At 43.9% G+C, this 18,480-nt stretch overlaps 1 protein-coding gene across 1 annotated transcript in view; it reads right to left on the bottom strand.

Moving 5' to 3' along the window:
* LOC130122623 (protein bicaudal C homolog 1-like) overlaps window positions 1–18,480 on the bottom strand; it is a 91,236-nt gene that overhangs the window by 46,407 nt on the left and 26,349 nt on the right. Inside the window, exons 3-4 of the mRNA XM_056291570.1 lie at window positions 7,423–7,492; window positions 1,355–1,434 (exon numbers count right to left, since the gene is read on the bottom strand). Of these exons, the coding sequence (XP_056147545.1) occupies window positions 1,355–1,434; window positions 7,423–7,492 (150 nt within the window). The remainder of the gene's footprint in view (window positions 1–1,354; window positions 1,435–7,422; window positions 7,493–18,480) is intronic.

Below are 18,480 nucleotides of genomic sequence, written 5' to 3'. Positions count from 1 at the left end.
TTCACTATATTTGGAAAGTCATAACAAATAACACAATGCATAAAACCCCTTTCAAACGGAAAATTTCGAAAAGGAGAAGCAGATGAGCATCAAATTATGCTGTTTACCATTGCTATGATTAAACACAATTTAGGGGGGGGGGAGTCATAATCTAACAATTATTTTGATTTGATGGGAAAAAATGCTCCTCTCATTACAAACCCACGTGGAAAAACGTGGCAGAGAAAGCCAATCATGTGTTGTCCTTGTGTGTGGTGGCAAAAGCCAGGTTGTTACTGGCTGCATTAACGACTGCCGGCCCACAGGGGGTGCTACAGTACACTTAGACAGGTATTTGATATCTCAGTTGCCATGGAAACATAAAATCATTACAAATCCTTACAAAGTCAGGACATGGATACCTAGCGTGATTAGTGTCAACCTGTACCAAAATGAAACACACACACACACACACACACACACACACACACATATATATATATATATATAGCTATTCAAGTAAATTCTCTATGTGACAGTACAAGCCTGCTTCATGCCATAAGCAATCATCAGCTGTCAATAAATCAATATTATTAACATTAATAAAATAATATTTTGCTCATTTGTTGAGCACTTTCCCTACCGTTGAGTGTTTCTTTTAACAATGTTTATATAGCCACACACACGCACAAACACACACACACGCGCGCACACACACACACACACACACACACACACACACAAATGCATGAGTAACATGGCAGAGGGAGAGAGAAATAGAGACAGAGGTGAGAGAGAGAGACAGAGAGCGAGAGAGAGAGAGAGAGAGAGAGAGAGAGAGAGAGAGAGAGAGAGAGCTCACAGGCTCCCAGTGGTAGAAATATGACAACAGGGCGTCCGGGTGGCATGGTGATCTATTCTGTTATTCCATTGCCTACCAACACGGGGATCGCTGGTTCGAGGCCCCGTGTTACCTCCTGCTTGGTCTGGCATCCCTGCAGACACAGTTGGCCGTGTCTGCGGGTGGGAAGCCAGATGTGGGCATGTGTCCTGGTTGCTGCACTGGCGCCTCCTCTGGTCGGTTGGGGCACCTGTTCGGGGGAACTGGGGGGAATAGCTTGATGCTCCCATGCGCTACGTCCCCCTGGTGAAACTCCTCACTGTCAGGTGAAAAGAAGCGGCTGGCGACTCCACATGTATCGGAGGAGGCATGTGGTAGTCTCCAGCCCTCCCCGGGTCGGCAGAGGGGGTGGAGCAGCGACCAGGACTGCTTGAGAGAGTTGGGTAATGGGCTGGATACAATTAGGGAGGAAAAAAAAAGGGGGGGGGATCCGAGAGAAAAAAAAGAAATATGACAACAAAATGCTTACTGTACCTTTGTGTCAAGGACAGACATGATTCTGTCTTTGGCTTCCCTCACATTCTCCCGCTTTCCACACACCTTAATGTGCGGATCTGCATGACGAGACAAGGGAAAAGGAAAGAGAAGGAATAAGATTAAAAACGGAGGGAGGGAGAGAGAATTAAAACACTGACATAATGTATGCGTGTGTCTGTGTGTGTGTGTGTGTGTGTGTGTGTGGCAGAATACTGACAGAACGAAGGCCAATGTAACCAAATACAACATAAGCTATTCGCATTTGCAACAAATTACAGTACATGACGGAAAGCACAGCGACAGTTAATTGCAGCTTTGAAATCTGCCGACTCTCGTTAAAGCATGCTAGAGACCGATGTCGGGGCAGCTGCGAGGAATGACATTCAGTCAGTCTGTCAGTCATTTGGCAGGGCTTACAGAGACTGTAAGGGTTGTGAACAGCTCCATGATAATTTTCTGTGAATAAGCTGCCGGATAGCTGAATGTGCCTCACTTCACGTTTCGGATCCTCACTCTTCGTCAAATTATTCTAATGGATGTAATAAGAGCTCGGTCCATCTCTCATCCCCTTTTTCTAAACTTCTGGATATATGTGCACGAGTCCTCTTCTCTGCAACAAGTGCAAACGTCATCGTCTAAATGACTTAAATGACTTGAAACTGAACCTGCGACGCCCTAATTTGTTTTGTGGAGCTGAAGATCTAGTCGGCACACGGCAGATCATGTGAGTAAAGGCTCTAACAGTTTGAGTAAACTGTACTTTCAGAGACCCCCGTGGCCACTAAATACCGCAGCTAAAATAACTAAACACTGCATACCTAAACCATTCAAGGCTAATGCTAGCATCTGTATAGGACTGGAGTAGGCCTGCATCTGGCTACACTGCACACCAGGCCCCGAGACACCATGAATTAGGGGGGGGGGGGAGCACAAACGCATATGCAGACATATCAAAATGTGTGCATTCACATCATCATGCGCAAGCACACACACACACACACACACACACACACACACACACACACACCCCGTGTCCATGGACCCCATGTTGACTGTACTGAGTAGCAGGAAGTCAGTTAAGTCCCCTTCCAGGAATACCCCTCAAAGCACATGCACCCCGAGCATCTCAGATTTATAGCATGGCCGTACGAAAAGACTCCCAGAACAAGATTTATTGTTACAGTAATGCCGGGACATCGGAGATCCCCATCGTTGCCTGGTCAGGCTTTTAAGGAGTATAGGGATGAAAAACAACAGCAAAAGTAGCAAAAATAGCCCAATTCCCCCTTTTTTCAGTGCAAAAGGTTCTCAATCTACCCTTCCCACTCACGGACACCAAACCCTGAATCCTTTCCTGCGAGCTGCAAAATGTAAGAGCGAAAGCAGATGAGCCGCTTCGAGTCCCATTTACCAAGCAGGCTAAGTTGGATTGGCGAGATTGTGGGATGTCGTTGCTGGGAAGTGAGTTCAGGAGCCTCTGTGTTCTGTTTTATGGATTGAAGGCACCGGGGGAGCCATACAGCACCAGTAAAAACTGGCATGTATCTTCCAAGAGTGACACAGAGCCAAGGCAGACCCAGTATGCCGGGAGGGACCCTTTGCATGATAAGGACCTAAGCGAAAAACAAGCTAAAATCTCTCCCTAATCCTGACTGAGTTACATCACGAAGGGTGGATGCCGTCCGAGGCAGGAAAACAAAGGGAAAAGTACAGCGAGAGCAGTCAGGGACGCTTCACGGGCTCAGCGTTTGTCTCAGGGAATTTTTTCAAACACAGCTGTTGGTGTGGACCATAGAGCCCTCCACTTCCTCGTGTTGTACCTTCTCCGGACATTAGAGGGCGCATTAGATGTGCTGTTCCCACTGTAACCTTAAACAGCACATCTGGCAAACATTAGCCAGCCTAAATGACTTTTGGAGATTCGTGATGTAGAACACCCCCACATTTTTCAAGTGCAGTGTGCTGTGCGCGCTCATTCGGTGATTGATTGTGGAGTAAAAAAATGAATATCTTGAGTCTTAATTTGGCACATGCAACACCTCTGAAAACAAACAATAACAAGATGGACACGCAGCTGCAAAGTATGAGAGCTTTCAGTTTGCAGCTCTTGGTGGTTTCACATGACAGAAAAGGAACCTTTTGACCCGCATGCTGTACTGGCGAAGCTCAAGCATTTTTCCAGCCGAGGTTCACATTTGAAAATACCACACAAACGAAGGCAATTATGTTCTTTTAGCGGGGGGATTCTCATTTAAAACATCTGAGTGAGTGTTGTGGAAACAGACAACTGGCAATCCAAGAGTTAATGTCGACATGTCACCATAAAATATAATCACACAAGAATTTAGCCCATCTTGTTTGAAGCGAGAATATCAAAAGATGAGCAGACGAATTGGGAAATCTATTTTAAAGACGTGACATTACTACTGTAGTGGGATACTGATGTTGCTTTTCTCATACTGGAATTCACCCGGAAAAGGGACAAAGTATTTTTAGAGTAAAAAAAAAAGAAAAAGTTTGACAACTAGCCTTATCACACTCGTGCAGGTGACTGATGATAGCTAGGTGCCAGTGATGCCTAATATGCAGCAGAGGAGCCTAATATGCAGCAGTGTGATGGAGCGTGGTCCTGTACAGCAACAGGTTTCAAGCATCAAACCTCCTCTCATCTACTGCTGTCCTATGCAGCGCAACCGTTTTGCTGCACTACACAAAATACACCACTCATTTTATGATACAAAGACAAAAACAAGGCAAAATAAAGCCCATGGGCTTTTTTTAAGGGCAGGTGATGGCGACTGTGCAAATGAGCTGCTGCATTGTGCAGGTGATACTTGGTGTATCGTGATAAAGGAATGATGAAAAGCTACGCCGTCGTTCGCAATTGTCCCGAAGGCTTCCCCCGAGGGTCTAACAGCAGGTGTAGTCTCTCCTATTGTACTAAGTATAAATCAAGCTTGATTATTGTGCTAGAGGGACAATAAGCTCTCTCTTGTCCTGCCCCCCCTTCTCTCTCATGCCCCCAAGTTGTTAAAGAAACACATGGTCACATCCACATGTTTCTTCGACAAGCACAAAAATGTAACACATGCATTTGCTCATAAGATAACTGCAAGTGATTAGCGAACATTCTTTCCCTCTGCTCCTCTCGGTTTACACAATACCCAGCCTGACAGCCAACCCCAACCCCCCCCCCCAAAAAAACAAGATACACTGCATATCGTCAGTAGGAATTTTAAATAGTTTCATTGCACACACATAGACGATCACTCCCTAATGGAATGTACAGGTTTTCTGAATGAACTAATACTTGGGGCAAATTGGTGGTTGGGTGAATGAATGGGAGGGACTGACAGTTGGATGGACCTGAGGCGTTACATAATGTCCTTGAATTCCACAGCTGGCTTGAAGATACATACTAACAACTCTCCAGAGGATAACAAAGTGGGCACAGACATACATAGATGCCCCCCCCCAACACACACACACACACACACACACACACACACACACACATATAGAGGATGGTCTTTAAATAACTGTGATAATGCTTTATAGGGCTGGAATGACTTGGCCACTAAGAATGCAAAACAATCCTTAACGGCAGACTCACCAACCTCCTAAACCACCCAATTTAGAAAAAAATAATTCCCGGCACTTGTGAAATTAACAGCAGGTGACGACAGCCAAGTATGACGCTTTCATTTTTTCAATGATTAAAAGATGAAAGTGTGCAACCTTGAAATTCTTCCCCTATCTGGCGGTCTCTAATGACTTTCCTGAGAACATTCTTCATGTAAAAACAACTAACTAAGCTGAATGCAGAGGATGACTGAACAAACATAACTGAATCATTGGCCAATGATTTAGTTATGGTCCTATGGCCATAGTGCCAATAGACCTGCTGGTGAAGACTGCAGGGAGCAAGATGGAGTGTCAGTCTGAAGGAGGTCTGAGAGATAAGCAGAGGATAGATTATGAAGAGCTTTGAATGTTAATGATGAAATTTTAAAATGAATCCACTGTGACACAGGAAGCCAGTGTAATTGAATCAGCAGGGGACAGACATGGTCAGTGGACTCCGAACGTGTAATAATCCGTGCTGCAGAATTCTGGATGAGTTGAAGTCGGGGACTAAGATTGTTGGGGATGCCTGCCAGGATCGCACTGGAGTAGTCAACGTGTGATGTGACCAAAGCATTGACCAACACTTCCATGGAGTGTTGTCTTAAAGCAGGATGTCGTCTGGAGATGTTTCGAAGATGGGAAAAAAAGCAATCCGGAAGACATTGTTTATATGACTGGAAAAGGAAAGGGTACTATCTGAGATAACACCAAGGCTCTTAGCCTGAGAGAAGACAAGGTATGGTGGCTCCAGCAGTTGGGAATGAGTAAACATTAGTTTTTGAGAGTGTAGACTTTGTGCCAATGAGGAGTAGCTCAGTTTTACTACTGTTGAATTTCAAATAACTGCTAGTCATCCATATCTGTATATCATGGAGACAAGCAGTGAGGGTACTGGAGGGGAGAGCGGAAGTGGGCTTAGTGGACACATAAAGCTGTGTATCATCAGCATAGCAGTGGAAATGGATACCATAGTGCTGGAAGATATTACCAAGAGGGAGGAGGTAAATAATAAACAGGAGTGGCCAAAATACTGAACCCTGTGGAACTCCATGAGGAACTATCAAACTTTCTGACCGGTAATTCTAAATTTGTACGAAATATGTCCTGTCAGTAAGGTAGGAAGCAAACCACTGATACACAATGCCCCCAACGCCAATGCTAACCAGACGATCCATGAGGAGCTGATGGGATATAGTATCAAAGGCTGCGGTGAGGTCAAGGAGGATAAGGATAGAGAGAAGACCAGAGTCAGCGGCACAAAAGAGGTCATTAGTGATCTTAACCAGGGCTGTTTCTGTACCATGTTTGGGGCAAAAGCCAAATTGGAATTGTTCAAAGACATTATTGTTATCAAGGTAGAGCTGCAGTTTAGATGCAACTACCCTCTCAAGGATTTTCAAGACGAATGGTAAATTGAAAAAAAGGCTGGTAGTTGTTTGTCACTAGAATCTAAATCGGGTTTTTTTCAAAGTTGGTCTGATTATGGCAACCTTCAGTCAAAGGGTGTAATGTTTAACGCAAGTGTAACATTTTCTATTTTGTGTGTTGTTGCTGCCGAGTTCACACATTCACAGTACACCAGAGAATTTGCTTTAGGGGTGGTGCGAAGCTTTTATTGCACTTAAACTAACATAAAGTGTGGTTGTAGTCAACTTGAGTAAATCTATCTGGACTGTCTCCCCTCTGCTCTGTGTGTGTGTGTGTGCGCGCGCGCGCACGCACACGTGCATGTGAGGGGCTGAGCCCCACTGAGGTGAAGAGAGAAACTAGCGCAACCATAAAAGACAGTAATGAGTAGCCTACCAATACACAAGTTTTCATTACGGTCAGAGCCAATCAGAGGCAGAATACGGCGGGTCTTCAAAATGAACATTTGGATCCATGTCTCCGGCTGGCAATCACACCTTTTGTAAGCCTTGGTTCATGCAACTGATTACAGGCAAACAATGCCATTTCTCCCACTAGGCTCAAATATATTTTCATTATCTTGAACTTGAATACATGTTGCTTAAAAGTTATTTGAGTTGATTAATTTTTTTTATGTGAGTCATTTGTTCTGGACCTCTGACCTCCAACAAAAATCAGATGCAGATTTTTATTGTAATATTTTGAGAATAATATTTGAGAACAGCTGCTATATTATGTGTATGTAATAGATTCTGTGAAGAGAAATGAGAAACACTGGCCTCTGGAGCTTATAAAAAAAGTGATGGTGGTACTGAAGTCAAGAGCTTAAAGAAAGCTATGATCCATATTGGCTAGAGGGACAGCTTGAGAAAAATGATGTAGGTGCACAATAAATTGGGTCAACATATTATTCAAAGACCTATACTTGATCTTCGTCCAGCACACTCAAGTCACGCAAGCCAAAAACAATGGAAGCAGTGTATAGGTGCAGTATGAGCATCATTTGCATATTACAGAAAAATGAGGCTCACCTTTTTTCGACTTGGCTCCAATCTTCAATTTGGAAGGCCAGGCTATTTGCGTTTTGGTCTCATCCATAACCTGGAATAGAGCAGGTTCAACAATTACATGTCTTATGATGGGTTTACTGTACATATAAGTCATCTTAGACATGGAGCAGATCATAAATGTGCCACATTTGTCACAGCAAGCACTAGATATTTAACACAACCACAAAAACAAAATACTACAGTGTCATGTGAGTTCCAAGTCATGCGAAGGCTAACTATTGGTCAGAGTAATCCTGCTATATTTCTTCAGGGTCTGAATGTGGTTTTGGCTTGGCCTAATGTGTGGACAATGCTTCATTGCTTCTACTAGCAAAGTGAAACCCTACTTGCTGTGCTGACTTTGGAGAGCACCTATAAAACAGGTTTTCAACCGTCAGCATTTGCACAAAAAGGGGAAAGTATAACAAAAAGGTGAGAGGCTACAAGCCCCGTATGCCACATAGGCTCCAAGAGCTTGGAGGCTGATTCAATCCAATTTAAATATGCCTTCATATATACAGTATGTGTATATAATGCTTCCAGACACCATATCGTTTCTACTAGACACCCCCCCCCCCACAACCCAAACAAGAAAAAAAGAAAATTTCCTGAAAATTCCACCTAGTCCACTTGGCTTTGGAACATGTGAAAAGTGTCAGCAACAATCTACACGAAACCCCTTTGACAAGTCTACTCATCTTAATCCGGAGCAGATGCACAGATGTGAAAGGGGAATAGAGGGGTAGGGGGCAAGAGTGCAAACACCCCGAGATTTAAGCCTTGGTACAAATGGTCAAAAACATCCTATTCAGGGCACTTTGCGCAATACCGACCCATCAAAAACCTCTTTTCTCTCACCACGACGCTCATCTTTACCTGAGAAGCACCCACCCTGAGTGGCTCGTTGAACTTGAGGCCAAAATATATAAATAAATAAATAAATGGATAAACCAGGCCATCTGCTTTGATTTATTAATCTGCTAACTGGTAGGTGACATTAATGGGGGGGAAAAGAAGCAAAAAATGTCAAAGAACCCATTGTAGGGTTAAATGTAAAAAAACACCACCACCAAAAACAAAAACAAAAAAAAAAACTTGATAGATGGGTGCACATCCCGCACATTCCTCATCTTCACAGGGACCCTGCAATGTTTGTTTATTTTAATGCTTCACATGGGGATATGTTTTTGAGGGGAAGAAATGGAGGCCTGGCAGTCTGAGCCACATGATCAAGGGCCTAAACACTGCATAGACCCATTACATGAGCTGCGGACCAGCTGAAATGACACCACACAACAAGCGTATTATGCAAGGAGCCCCGTAACTCACATGGGTGCATATGGCGAGGAGTGACTGCCCCAAACGCGGTAAGCTTTCTCTACCGATGCATAGATGTACTCGTAAATATCACCATTAAAGCAATCCACAACATTCACCAACACTCCCCAAAGAATATTGCCAAAACTGTCCAAATACCTCACATTACTTTCAATATCAAGTACACAATCAAATGAAAATAAAGACACACACACACACACACACACAAATAACCATCAGTAAGGACAACCCCACGTACTCCTAAGGAAAAAATGGTGTATAAATCACAGGGGGAAATGCCTAAACTCCTCCATATGTTAGTCTGGAAGTAGCCTGGTCTGTTTGGCCTCCTCTACAACTGGCCCTGACAGCCCATCCACTGCCAGCTTCACACACCTGTAGGTTAGAAGGCCCATTTTCTGTGCGCGCGCCCTCATTCTGCTGTTACACACTCTTACAAACCATGATGGTTGAGTGCAAGCCCCTTCAAGCCTCACTTAGTTTTTAAAACACGCCATAATCACACATAAATGAGAAAAGCCTCAAGAGTAACTGCGTAGGGTGGCTAGACGTTGCTATTCTGCCGTTACACGACGCAAAATTACATTTGAAGGCAGGAACGCGGCAATTTTGCCCCGTGTAACAGCATGGATCTTAGCAAAACCAGCTGCGAGACCAGAGAGAACGAAAACTTCTGCAGCATTAATGCTAATTAACTTTTTTTTTTTTGCTGTGATTTAACCACACAGCCTAAGATTAAGAGTGCCACCCGAAGGGCAAGTTAGCCCCTCATTAAAAAAAAACAAAAAAAAACAAAAAAACGCCGATTATTATAAATCAAAAGGTCATGGCAAAACAAGTTTGTTCAACAAATGTCTCCTGTTGATGTTGTGTTGCATTTTTCTTTCTCTCACTTGAGCTCTTGGCCCGCGCTCACAGGTCTTTGGCTATAATCTTCCTCGAATGGCAGAGAATGATCCTGCCAAGCAGTCATTCTCATGAAATCATTTGGCAGTAGCTGCACTCACTCCCAGTACTCCACTGAGCTCAAACTTTCAACAAAGAGGAACGACAGCCTTTCTGTGTGATGAAAATAAAATTACATGTTAGATTTATCTGTTCTCCTTGGCAAATACAGAGACAAAGAAAAAGGAGAGAGAGAGAGAGAGAGAGCACCATATACACATGCTCTAGCTTATGAGTAGGAGGGTTCTGCACAGGACTGTTCACTAGTATCATTGGTGGCGACCAAAGTGAAAATAATTCCGGTTTTAGTATCCATTTATATACCAATGATTCTCCATTTACGTGCAACCTCTGCAACCCCACCTAGTGACATCCCCTCCTCTGCTCTGCAATAACAGCACTGATGACCCTTTGCTTAGAATGGCCTTTCACACAATGGCATCATGCCCTGCACAAACACCTGACAAGTTCAATTTTTTTTTTGGATCCCCCCCCTTTATCACCCCAATTGTATTTGGCCAATTACCCTATTTTCCAAGCCATCCCGGTCTCTGCTCCACCCCTTTTGCCGATCCAGGGAGGGCTGCAGACTACCACCTCTCCTCCGATACATGTGGAGTTGCCAGCCGCTTCTTTTCACCTGACAGTGAGGAGTTTCACCAGGGGGACGTAGAGCGGGGGAGGATCACACTATTCCCCCCCGAACAGGTGCCCTGACTGACCAGAGGAGGCGCTAGTGCGGTGACCAGGACACATACCCACATCTAGTTTCCCACCCGCAGACACGGCCAATTGTGTCTGTAGAGATGCCTCACCAAGCTGGAGGTAACACATGGATTCCAACCAGCGATCCCCGTGTTGATTGGCAATGGAATAGACTGCTACACCACCCAGATGCCCCGACAAGTACAGTTTTATGTATAATTTTGCATCGGCCCCTAACTGTAGCGATTTTAGCCTATAGAGTACTGCCCTACCATTGTGTATACACCTTTCCTGTCATTGTTTACATGAGAGCATGTTAAGGTAAAGAACAGCGTCAGTATAAGACCCCCCAATGGAAGATGTAGGTTCCATCCACCACCATCAACAGAAGTCACGACATGATAACATCAGCTGCATGACACACAAAAAAAAAAAGAAAAAGAAAAAAATGTAAGGAACATTCTGTTCTTGGTGATGGAGACAAATTCCTCTGAATTACTTCATCACCTCATATTTTTGTTTCTTTTTTCTTTTCTTTTCTTTTTTTAAATCAGGCCGAAGTGCCAATACTGGAGGTTTCTGCTTTTTGTCATAAAGCCATTCATTTCAATTCCGCACTTAGTAGGACCTTAGTTTTACCCATGTGAAGCAAATCTACCACTGGCTGCAGCTCTCAGACGTGTTTAAAGTCACTGACTAGATTTGAAAGGAAAATAGGACATGAGGGATTTTCAGCAATGGGAAATATGATCATGGAAAAAAGGCCACTTTTTTCTTTTTTTTAAAACAACAATAATAAAACCCCATACACAGGCCAGTAGACTGGCGATATGACCAAAGCAAAAGTATATGGGATCAAACTTCTACTATTTTAGCATTTTTTCCACTGGCTGTCTGTGAAATTTAGCATTGGTTTTAAGATTTTATTGATAACTTTTGAGGCTTTGAATGGCTTGGTAACGAGGTCTGATGGCCTAGTGAAGAGGCAAATTACAAAAGCAAAGGGAGAATAATAACATGATCGACCATCATGCACTGCTAGACCCCCATTGAGAAATGTCCTTTCCCGTCCTGTCTTAACAGGTATACAGAAACAGAGGTAATACAACACGCTCCATTAAAGCTAGGTTAAAATGATGGAGCTCACGATGAAAACGACAAGCTCATGTTGATACAGATAAATGTAATTATAGTTTCCAAAAGGAAAAAAAAAAGAAAAGAAAAGAAAATTTTTTTTACAACCTATTCAATTCCTGCTGCCCTTAAGTTTTTCTCTATAGGGTTTTGTTCTGGGGAACTTGTTTCCTGTCCAGTGTTGCTGTTCTTGGCACACTTGGGCAGATGGGAGTGATTTCTGACAGACCACACACCATTTTAAAGGGTGGATGGCGTTTATTTTTATGAAGGGGCCGGCAAATGCCTCTCGAATGGGTCAAGATATTTGCGCAAATTAAGTTAACTATATACATTTAAAGTTCCACCCTTTCTTCTCTCTTTTACCGCGCCCTGTTTGGAAAGGGATATATGCATGCATACACACACACACGTGCGCACACACGCGCGTCTACGATTCTGGTTGTGATCAGTTTCGTAGTTGGGCCTTGAGAAGCGCTGACCGGTTCACAGAGAGGTGCCGGCGCAGGTAGACGTGTGCGGGGCTGTAACTCAACCCAAACAGGATGTCATTAAAGCAATGTCGTAACACACGTGACTGTGTACATGTGGGTGGGTGCGCGCTTGTGCGTCCGCATGTATGCGTGTGACAGGACAGCAATCAATATGGCAGGAGCAAGACCTGCTTCCTGTCCTATACTGCAACGGTGCAGCTGTTGACTCAGCTGGTATGTGCATGTGTGTGTGTGCTTGTGAGAGAGACAGAAAGGGCTAAGGGGGATTAGGGGGGTTGTTGGTGGGGTTGAGAGATGGACTGCGAGCGACGCAGCAAACTGGGAGCCGTCAGCCTAAGCTAGACCATGCCCATGAGGCCTTACGGTCTCAGCTGAGTGCATGTTCACAATCTGAGTGCTAACCCGCACTACGGGTCCCATTACAATTAAAGGTTAAGACCTCGGCCTAGGGACTGGGTTAAACAGGAGTATGGTTTTGACAGAGTAATCCATATTACAAAGAGGGCGCTTTTACAAAAACATGCCACGGCTGAAATTCAAGGGAGACATACCCTTACAGCGACGGCAGAACAATGAACAGATTTAGGTCACTGAAAAGCCCAACCATTTTTATTTATATAGCCCGTCATGATGGCATCCAGTCTCTCCGGTCCTTACAGAATTTACCAACTCTTGTCAGCAAACGCCGCCATCTTACAAACATGTACTGTATATACTGCAATGACAGTGTTTAGATTTTCTATTTTTCCCTCTGCTAAAGCAAAACTACAAGGCGCTTCAGTGCCACCAAACTAATGAATAAATTATGTCTGGCCCGATATCCGAGAGCACTGGCACTCGTATATCATGCCTGGCATTATTTACAGAACCACAACCCCTGGGAAGGAGAAATGGAAGGGCGGATGAGGGATGAACTGGCTCTGAGCTCAAAGGCATCGCTCGTCTTAAAACCCTCTCCAAAGCTCCTTCTGAGGTCCGTAGCTATCTATTCCACCAGCCTGGCTTCTCCGCTCGTTGCAGTCCCGTGGCTCAACTTCTCCACAGCTTTTCAAAAAAGGCTTAATGGCCTGTGCTACGCGGCGCCCCGCCATCCCAAAAGTTAGGAGAAGAAGAGTGCTGAACCGTTTATTTATCCTTGGTTTTCTTCCTGTTAAACTGTCAAGCAAGCAGAGAAAGCCCCTTGTTCTAGCCGTCTGATAGCAACGGTGCATCAACTGTTCAACAACAGACCGGAGAGACGAAACAATCAAGAGGGACAGCGGGAGGGAGCAGAGGGGTGGAGGAGAGGAGAAAGGAGAGGAGAAAGACTGGAGTGAAACAGATGGCAGAATTCAAATTCGGCAGGGTCGTGGAGAGAGAGAGAGACAGAGAGAAAGAGAAAGAGAAAGAGAGAGAGAGAGAGAGAGAGAGAGAGAGAGAGAGAGAGAGAGAGAGAGAGAGAGAGAGACTCGAGTGGGATGCAGGGATTCACATGGATGGTTCATTTCACAGCTGTGGCACTTTGTTTTGTGCCCACTTTGTCTGCAGCCCCCCCCCACACACACACACACACACATTCACAATGACTAAATGAAGACTAAAGTGGCACAGACTGCCTGCTCTTAAAAAAAAAAAGAAAAAAAAGAACATTGCTCTGGACTTGAAGGAAGTCTTGCAGACAATGACTCAGAGGGCTTGATCAATCATGGAGACCAGGCCTGAGAGAGTGCCGTTTTGTTTTGCTTTTTGCTTTGGTCTTGACTATCAACTACTGAGCTCCACATCTCTCCCGAGGCATTGGTGAGGCTACAATTACACCGCATTCAAAAAGTATGGTGTAGGAGGGACAGAGACAGACTCTGTGTGTGTGTGTGTGTGTGTGTGTGTGTGTGTGTGTGTGTGTGTGTGTGTGTGTGTGTGTGTGTGTGTGGGGGAGAGAATGAGTAACCTCAACTACCATGAGTATAATAGATGAGCCTCACTAAGTGTGTGTGGTACATGGGTGTGTTAGGACAGGAAGTGGTCCAACTAAGACTTTCCATTTTTACCAATTTCAAAGTGCTCACCTCATGGACATACACACCTCATGTATTTTCTTTTCACGGCACCCTACCAGATGCCAACGCCATGATTATGTTTCTCGCTTTAATTGCGCATGCCATGATGATCATGCAAGGACGACACAATACAGTTATTCTGAAGGGAAATTTCACAGAAAAAACATTATTTCAGCATCTCCCCTACACCGCCCCTTCCCAGCTCGCCAACCCAAACAGCTGCACATATTTAATTATTAACAATTTTTACCCCTAATAGCCACCATGCTTTGCAAGTGCTTTCTGCCAGCTTTAAAATCCATAGCCGTCAAAGTAAAGGCAACAACACTGGCTCCATCTCAGATTAGCTTTGTTGTTTGAGATGGATACCTGTGGAGTGATCTTGAACATTAAACTCCACTTTTTTCCCAAATCACAGCAAGAGGCGGAGACCAAACACATCCAGAGTTCATGTTAAGATCACATGGAGGGGATTCAGGCAGTGCCTGCTTTGCAGCGCTTGCTCTTAGAAACCTTTAGCTTCATTAACTCAAGTTCCTGACCTCCAAAATAAATAGAGAAAATAGACAAACGTGAATTCTAAAACAAACCAATGGCAATTATTTTGTTCATGACAGTCCATTTACAAGGTATAAAACTCAACCTATTCAGGAAACAGGATTTTGAACAGGGGTGAGCACAGTCAGGCTTTGATTTTTGTAGGTCACTTAATCAACAGGATACCACCACGCAAGGAGGAAAGTATGACTCAAAAAATGTTGATCATATGAAAAAAGAAAAAAAAAGACTGACACGTAAGAAACTTCAACATTTTTTCACATATACGAGAGATCATTTATCTTTGTGGTTGTGCAGGGAAAGTTCATATTCTGGCTTTGCCCCGCACAACAACAAAATGTATTAAACATATTTTGTTCCATGAACACAATAGTGCATGTGCGCACGCACACACAGTCCTTCAAAATACCTCAGTCTGAGGCATCCGGATAGCATGGAGGTCTATCACGTTGCCTACCAACACAGGGATCGCCGGATCGAATTCCCGTGTTACCTCGAGCTTGGTCGGGCGTCCCTACAGACACAATTGGCTGTGTCTGCAGGTGGGAAGCCGGATGTGGGTATGTGTCCTGGTCGCTGCACTAGCGCTTCCCCTGGTCGGTCGGAGCGCCTGTTCAGCGGGGGAGGGGGAACTGGGGGAAATAGCGTGATCCTTCCACGTGCTTCGTCCCCCTGGCGAAACTCCTCACTGTCAGGTGAAAAGAAGTGGCTGGCAACGCCACATGAATCGGAGAAAGCATGTGGTAGTCTGCAGCCCTCCCCAGATCAGCAGAGTGGGTGGAGCAGCAACTGGGACAGCTCGGAAGAGTGGTGTAACTGGCCAAGTACAATTGGGAGGACAAAAGAGGGAAGGGGGGATCCATCCATCCATCCATTATCCAAAAAAAAAAAAAAAAAACAATCTGCACGCCAAAATGTTTCGTATAAATACAGATAATGTACATTGACTCATTTGTTTGATTTTAATGCTGTATGATGAAGTTTTACAGAGACCAAAACTGCAGACTAAAATGAGATACCAAGACAGAACAAGGACATACAGTTTCAAGTGTTGTGAACAATACAATATGAGATTGTCTCCAGTTTGTTATTGGAAGTAGGCCTGGTACTGACTGCACAATTACAACTGAGTGGCTGACGTTAGATGTCATTTACATAACATCCTAATTCGACGCTTGACATGACATTGTTACACAGTTGCTTTGGCACCAGTTCAGAGCTTAAGTTAGCTCATCTGAATTGTATTTTTAGCAAACCAAATATTTAGTAAAATTGGGTAAACCCTGGGTCCGCAGCGGTGTAGCGGTCTAAGCATCGGCTTTGTGTCGATGCAGTTGCCCACTGGGGACCGGGGTTCGCGCCCCGGTCTCGTCAGATCCAACTATGGCCGGACTCGATGAAGCAGCAATAATTGGCAACGCTGTCTTCGGGAGGGGGGCGGAGTCGGCTTGTGTTCGTCACATGAATGCGTCTCTGTGTGTGTTAGAAAAAGCAGCAGTTCGGCCTGGATTCGCTTTGTCACGAAAGTGGCAAGGCGTCTCCTTCGAGACCGCCGGCTGGAGAGATGCAGTTGACGAATGCATGCAGTATGAGGGTGGGTGTTTGAACTAAAATAGGGATCGATATTGTCCACTAAATTGAGAGAAAAAAGGTAAAAATCAGAAATAAATTTAAGAAAAACAGTTGCTTTGGCACCAGTTCAGAGCTTAAGTTAGCTCACCTGAATCGTATTTTTAGCAAACCAGCTATTCAGTAAAACTAGCCAACATCAAAAACACTTAAAAACTTTTATCAAGATTGATTTGTTTGAGCACGTTAAAGGTGACAAGAGTACGTCTTATTTGCATCTCAGCTGATGCTGTTTCTGTGAAATCCTACCTTGAATAGAACTGTATGGACAATACTAACTGACAGAATACAAGGGAGAGGCTAAGCGAGAATAGCGGTGGGGGTGCAAGAAAAACAATATTTGCCAATTGTCTTACCAATGAGGACCATAAAGTTTAGTAAAGGTCAGTAAGGCCTTCTCTGCTGGACTAGGGATTGTCAGAATAAGAAAATTATATTTTTATATTTCTGTATATTTTCATTACTGTTATACGTTTTGTTTGTGTGTTTTACAAGGTTCAATCCAATCAGTCTATTAACATAATTTCACTGCTACTCTCCCTCAGTTGCACTGCTTCCAGTGCAGCTTAGAGCGTTTATCCAATCAGATTTTCCCCCTTGTGCTGTCTCAGGGTGAAAAATCTACCATGTGGCCTTCAGAATTTCGAGGGAATCCCTCTGCTGTTGAAGCAAATAGGGATGTTGTTGATTGTCATATTCTTTAACCAATCAGATTTCAAGTTTGCCATGTTGGGCGCACTCTTTGACATGCTGGAGCCTTCTAACTTGCCTAGCTGCCTACGTCAGCATTTATTGTGTGGTGTGCCACGTGTGAATGGAGGGCCAGTTAGCTAACTGAAGTAAAACCAGTTAGCATGTAGTGTGGCAATATCTAAGATTCATTTAAACTTTTTTGTGGCATTTAGATTTTTAGATGTAGCGCTTTAGATTTTTTTGGTTAGTTTTTTATTGGAACTGATGCATACCACTGTACAACTGTGTAACTGAACTCTTTATAAAGAAAGAAAGGAGGAGCTTTAGTAAGTTGAATGGATTTTATGCATCTTTTTTTTTAAACTTTTATCTTAACTAGCTATAGATTAATGCTTGCTTTAAATCATTGCCGCTGGTGTGAATGATATTCAGATTCAGTGGCCAGGCCATGACTTCGAGTGTGCATGGTTATGCGTTTAGACCCAGCAGCTTGGCTGGGATTTGTGGGTAATCCTGTTGGATCCTGAGATTTGTGTTTTATGACATTTTTGCTTGCTTGGCGGTCATATGAGTAAATGTGACTGGTTGTGGTGATTTTGTTCTTGTTTCTTTGGTAATGACATTGATTTGGGCTATGTGATGTCTATTTGTAATGCAGCACCCTGTCATACTGAATAATAGTGGTAAATCCTTGATGGTTTCTGTCACCGTGTATTCGTGTCTCAGCAATCAGTGTGTTTTTAACTCTCATAGGTGATGAGCCTCATGCTAAGTCCCTTTATTCCACACAATATGACAACCTATAGCCCTAGTGTTATGGTGAGGTTATTTGAAGGCAGTTTAATTGCGGGAGCATAGCACTGAAGGCCTAGGGGTAAAATACATGGCCCACCACTGTTAAAACAATACAAAAATGTAAAGCCAGGCTCATGAAGTGCTTTACATCTAAAAACAATAAGCATTGTATCATATAGGTTCAAGACTGATGCCAGTGACTTCCCTTCAAATGTCAAGTAAAGTCAATTTCATTTGTATAGCCCATTATCACAAATTTGCCTCAGTGGGCTTTACAGCAATACAACATCCTGTCCTTAGACCCTCGCACCAGATAAGGAACAACAATGTGACAACTGCTGCATGTTCTGCCCTTTCTCCCCCAACCCTACAGTTGGTGAGTGTGTCTCAAGTATCCTATCTAGCTATGGAATAACTGCTAGAATTTAATCCATACATGGTTGAGGTAGTCTTCACCAAATCCCTAGGATTAATCTTTCCCTGATAAATTCATATTCAAATGTACAAAAGAGCGACACTTCTTCTTTCAGCTTGTTCCGTTTCTCAGGGGTCGCCACAGCGGATTTTACAGTTTCTATCGGTACGTGAGGGTGCAAAACCAGGGGAGGCCGTTGTTAACCCGGGCCTTGACCAATTCGGTATGGCGCCTCAACCAATCCGATATGGTCTTGTCAATCGGCATACTCATTTGGCAAAACTTTACATCGGATGCC

The sequence above is a fragment of the Lampris incognitus genome, chromosome 13, assembly GCF_029633865.1.
Source record: "Lampris incognitus isolate fLamInc1 chromosome 13, fLamInc1.hap2, whole genome shotgun sequence".
Lineage (NCBI taxonomy): Eukaryota > Metazoa > Chordata > Actinopteri > Lampriformes > Lampridae > Lampris > Lampris incognitus.
The sequence above is the reverse complement of the archived record's forward strand: the minus strand, read 5'-3'. Positions and strand labels throughout refer to the sequence as shown.